The 6,000-nt window shown below is 34.7% G+C and overlaps 1 protein-coding gene across 1 annotated transcript in view; it reads left to right on the top strand.

Moving 5' to 3' along the window:
- Positions 1-1,177: 1,177 nt before the first annotated feature.
- Positions 1,178-6,000, top strand: part of LOC135088136 (uncharacterized) — a 31,946-nt gene continuing 27,123 nt past the window's right edge. Inside the window, exon 1 of the mRNA XM_063983018.1 lies at positions 1,178-1,465. Within this exon, the coding sequence (XP_063839088.1) occupies positions 1,178-1,465 (288 nt within the window). The remainder of the gene's footprint in view (positions 1,466-6,000) is intronic.

The raw sequence follows: 6,000 nt of genomic DNA, 5'->3' as shown, positions 1-6,000 counted from the left end.
ATGATTATTATCATAATTAAGTAGAAGAGTCCCTCTTATAAATATGTAAGTATATGTATATTACGTATAATCGGAGATATTATCTGAAATATTTAATTTTAAATAGCATTAACCAAGTATTTAGATACCTACCTTGAAGCTTAAACAATCTTGTTAAATTATTCAGTTAGGTATTTCAAGTATTGCGAGTTGAAATTAAAGCTTTCGATCTTTTGTTTTCGTCGAGCACTCCGAGTGGAATCTTTACAAATTCCAGTCTTTGACAACGTATTCCGACCGTTTGGTGGAAATGGAATTACGAGTCGCATTCAAACCATCCGTCGTTCGTTTATGAAATCTCTGCTTAGAGACATCCGACGTCTGTTGATAATCGGCTTATATTCCGCTCTTTCAACTCATTTATTCAGAGGTCCGTGTCGGCGAAAGCTTTTAATTTTTTGTTGGAGTACTACAGCGCTCGAACGAGGGTGCGGGCTTCAGCTGCGAATATTGAAGAAACCTTTCATCAGTCTTCGAAAAAAGACTTGTTAATCTGATAAGTAAGTACCTTAAAGTACGTACCTACAGTGAAATATTATAATCATTGGCAATATTCAAAAAGTTATTTAAGCGGTGAAATATAAAATGCTAAGACTTATCGATGTTTTGTTTAATATTTTGGTTTTGTGATTATTGTTAAAGTATAACATATTCTAAGCATTATTGAATAGCGTCGCATCTTAGTCTTAATCGCAAACACGCACCAAACCACAAATTAGGCGTTGGAGTCCTAGCCATGTACCTACGTATCTCATTGTTCCATAGAGGCTGCCACATATTGATAACGCCCAGCCAATATCCTTTGTCTTGATTGGGCGCGAATACATTTTCTAGCTCGATGAATACCTGTTTCGGCACTAAATAAATACAATATAGGATGCAATTAAAAAGAATTTGTCGAACATGCTAAGAACAATAGCCGTAATCAAGCAAAGAGAACAAAGAAGCTCCTATCCACCATTTAGTAAAGCGCAACATGCATATTTTTCACTAACTCACTCTTACACACGCATTCAACAAGCCTCATATTTGATTACCGCGTAATAAATCAGAAACATGGCCGCTATCGCGCACTCTGTCTGTTATATTTGCTTGTACCTACCTATTTGTTCGTGTCTGGCGGATCCCGGCTGTCGCTATGACGACGCAGCCCGGCCGGAGCTCTGCTCCGTGCTGTCCGGGCAACGGGCTCACCTGCCACGCACACAGCGGTGCAGCGCCCGGCACACACCTGCATGCGCTTACACCACGCAGCCTTGCATCCGGGTCGCACTTGACGTCGAACCTTATCGAGTGCGCGATAGAGTCCAATCAAACTAATAACGCGGTGGACGGCGGCGGCGAGCTCGCAGCCTCGGAGTGCGTCCCGGGGATCCGGCAACAGTCGGGCTGGCTGCATCGGAAGCGGAGCGTTCAGGCTGCCGACGTTTTAGGCTTTTCCCCAGCATCCGGCGGGCGCCCAAACGTGGAAATTCGATTCGGACGCGTTCACGAATCGTCGCGTTTTGTACCGCGTCGTTTCTTGTGCGGACTCGCGGAAAGTTTCTTTATACGGTTCGCTCGCCGTGAATGCAGTTATCGCGCGCCGCCGAGATGATCGCCCCAAACATTGGCGCCGTTCCAATTCATCCAAGCTTAAACGACTCGAGTAGAATTTCAAAGAGATGCACTTAAACTGAACATGGTAATAGTAGAGATCAAAACCGAATGTCTCTATGATGAATAATTGAGAAGCTCAGTCGTAAAAGAGGAGACATAAAATATATCGAAAAATAATATGCATTTGACGCTGCTTGCTGCTTTCCTGAGAAAGAAGAAGAAGATTTATTGGTAAGTTATAATTTTTTTTTCATAATAATCTAAAATAAACTCTAAATATTAAAATAATTTTATGTTTAACACACAGTTTAACGGAGATCTAGTTCTCCGTGTTTTTCACGCCGATGAGTATTAATTTTAACTGGAACGACACAGAGCCCCGCGGGAAATTTGCTAACTGTGTAGTACAAGAGAAAGATTTACATCGTACACGTCGCTCCGACGAAAAGTTTCCCATTTATATTCCGTACATATCCAGAAACTTCACGAGTTGGCTGAACTTATTGTTTTTACATTATCTACATCTCTACATATTTTTTTGTTAAAACAAGGAAATTAGTTATTCATTTTTGGAGAATTCGAACACAACAAGCCGATATCGAAGGCTTGTTAAATATTTAAGACTATACTTGGAATAAATTTAACCAAAAAAAGTTGTAAAAGGTTTGTAAGACTTTTATTTCAATGATCTAAATAACATCTGAAATCATCAAACTTAAATAATAAATACAAGAAAAAATCTGATAATGTTCCCGCAAAGAGAAAACAAAGGAATACTGAATGTACAATGGGTTATTGGTATTCTAAAAAATCTCTAAATTCAGAGATATGTGTACGAACTTATGCGCGTACGCATTTTAAGTTGCGCACGCGTCTCCAAGTGATCGCTACTACGCAGAATACTCGTAGACTCGTAGCGCGTAGCACGTAGCACTGTTATTTTGTGAAGATCACACTTAATGTTTATTTAAAGGAACATTTTAACATTATTTAACATTTTGCGTCATTTATTTATAAATTAAAAATATCATGTGAAGAATATTGAACACAACTATTAGTTAAATGTTTACGAAGATTCCTTATGTTTGCCGTCAAAATATCTTCTTTGAAGGTAAAGTTATTAGTCAGCAAAACTAAAGCACTAAGGAACGTAATAAAATGTATTCTTCGAAATAACTGCAGGACGCAATTTTGAATTTCGTGTAATAAAAAATAAGTTTAAGAAGTTAGAATATAATTCCAACTATCTAAAGCATTACGATAGTATAAAAAAATTATATATTTTAATCTGAACGCAGAGAATATTTCAATTCTTCTGCGCGCGCGTCACCCAGTGATCGCTACTACGCAGAATACTCGTAGACTCGCAGCGCGTAGCACGTAGCACCGGTATTTCGGGAGGATAAAACGTAGTATTGATTTCCAGAATCATTTTAAGGGTATATGTCATTTTATAAATAAAAAATGTTATGTGAAGAATGTTGAACACAAATAGCCGATATCAAAGGCTAGTTGAATGTTTAAGACTACCTTCCTTATGTTTGCTGTCATAATGTCTATAAAAAAGTTCTCAATATTCAAAACTAAAGCACAGAACAAAGAATAAAAATATATTTTTCCAAATTTCTACAAGACGCAATTTTAAAGCTCGTCTAATAAAAATTAATTGTTAAAAATTGTAATATAAATCCAACAATCTACTAAATCATTACGACAATACAGTAATTATGTTAAATCTGAACGCAGAGAATGCTTAAATTCTTATGCGCTGACGCATGCGCACGCATCTCCAAGTGATTGTTGCTACGCAGAATACTCGTAGAGTCGTAGCGCGTAGCACGTAGCACCGTTACTTTGGAAGGTTACAACGTATAGTATTGATTTCCAGAAACATATTAATGGTCAAACATCTTTTATTTATAAATTCAAAATATTATCTTAAGAAGAATACTGAACAAAACTAGCCGATATCAAAGGTTAGCTAAATGTTTAAGACTACGCTTCTTACGTTTGTCATTAACGTTACTTAAATGATTAATAAGTGATACTAAAATATTTCTTTGAAGGTAAAAAAAGGTCTGAATACTATAAAATATATTCTTCAAAATGACTGCACGACGCAATTCAAAAATTCGTCTAAAAAAATAATTGGTAAGAAGTTTCAATATAATTTTCCAACTATCTAAAGCATTACAAACGGCTTCTAAAACCGTAAATTCTATGTAATAAATACGGGAGAAAATCAGATTTTCTCGACAAGAGAAAAGAAATACTAATATACCATGAACAATTACAATTAACAACGGTTTTTTGGTAGTGACCAATGATTGTAACTAAGAATGTAACGATAATACAATAATTATGTTACACTGAACGCAGAGAATATTTATATTATACTGCGCACGCGTCTCCAAGTGATTGTTGCTACGCAGAATACTCGTAGACTCTTAGCGCGTAGCACGTAGCGCCGTTATTATGGTAGTATAAAACGTAGCATAGATTTTCAGCTACTTTTTTAATAGCATACGACTTTTGTCGAGAAATAAGTAGTATCATAGGTAATTACGGGAGGATAAAACGTAGTATTGATTTCCAACATCATTCATAAAAAAATGTATTTATAATAAATTAAAATCATTTAAATGTATCATAAAAAGAGTGTTGCAGTTTATTTAACTGTAAATAAACTAACTGTACTGTAAATGAAACCTGTTTTGAGACAAATAAATACTTTCTATTCTATTCTATTCTATTTTTGAAATGCAACTTTAATGCTATCATTACTTGACTTCCTGTGAAGTCACAAAATGTTATTACCAAAACAAACGAACAGGTATTCATCGATTTTTGAAAAACATACACGTTATTGTACTACTCGTACGCTCATACAACTTTTTCCATGATTTCATGAATTTCGGTTTATGGCACAATCAAAAAAAAGAAAATGTGAAAGATTTATCTTTTTTCGATTGTTATCGTCTTTTAGTACGATTAACGTATTTAATATTGATCTGAAAATTCGGGAACGTCGGGAAATATTTGAAGCAGATTTATCAATTTTTGACCAAACATTAGCGAGAAAAGTTATGGAGTTTAGTAGTTAGCATCATTAAATGATTGATCGGTTTTTGTTTCCCCGCACCTCAATTGATAATGTCGAGTATGTTTGGTAAAATTGATGGAACGTTTTATGGAAAATTTTCGATTCATTACATTCTTTGTTATGTATCGTTTAATTGAGAAGTGACCTCTCTTAATTGCCTAAACATAAGACTAAACCTGAATGCTTTATGTGAAATACAGATAGATTTCATATTTTTTTCTTCGTAAAAAGACAATAAATAATATTCACATAAGAAATTACAGAATTAACACTTATCTCTATTATTTGCAACTATCATTAATTTAGAAGTCATTAATAAATAGGAAACAATTCAGCTCAAAATTTAAACACCTTATTTTGTTTTCAAGCATCACGGTAACTTAAATTGAATTAATTACATCGGGATTTAGGTATATGATGTGCCTTTTTTTCAACGAGTTCCTGATACTTTAACAATTTGCATACTTTAAATACAATATCACAAACTAAACAATTATAACTGTTGGAGTCTCATTTTATTTAAAGGTTAATTATATTAAATACAACCGCTAGTCAAAACATAACTTTAAATTAAACCGGTTAGTTAAGAAAGATAGTGTTTATTACCTTAGCGTAGGTAAGTATTTAAAGGATGAGAAGGCGCATTTTATTGCACGCCTGTACGGGCCGTAAGCGATAGGCCGCCCGCCCTAACGGCCTATTAGGGCGGTTTACTGCGATCCGACATCTCTGACCACGTTGGCTTACAAATGCGGTTAAATTAAGCGCAGTAGTTTATTTACATTGTTTCGTTTTTATTGTGCCTTCATAAAAAGTAACATGTAGTTTGAATTGAACTAAAAGTTAGTGAGGTCTGACAAATAGGTAATTTATCCCTTTAGAGAGAGAAAATATTAATTGAATGTTGACGCTAAACTGTGAAGTTTGTAAATATTTGTAACGAGGCTCTTACGCGTATTAAACTGCAGGCTTATGTACCTGAAAACTAGTCGGATGGTCAAGTAGTAAAGATGTGGCAGTTTTGGAAACTTGCCTACCTTATCACGCGCAACTTAAATCATACTCAAGTAGTTTGTCTACTTTACTGAATAATGTAATAATTGGGACACACTAATAGACCTTCATTAGTATACAATATACATTACAATATTAGAAAATAATAAAAAAAATATGTTATTAACTAAAATAACTCTTATTATTTGCCAAGGTGCTTTTTAAAAGCCACGAATGAAAGGTAAAGCAAATATTATTAGACATAA

Source organism: Ostrinia nubilalis, chromosome 3 (genome assembly GCF_963855985.1).
Source record: "Ostrinia nubilalis chromosome 3, ilOstNubi1.1, whole genome shotgun sequence".
Taxonomy (NCBI): domain Eukaryota; kingdom Metazoa; phylum Arthropoda; class Insecta; order Lepidoptera; family Crambidae; genus Ostrinia; species Ostrinia nubilalis.
Note: the sequence above shows the minus strand (reverse complement) of the source record. Positions and strands in the feature narration are given on the sequence as shown.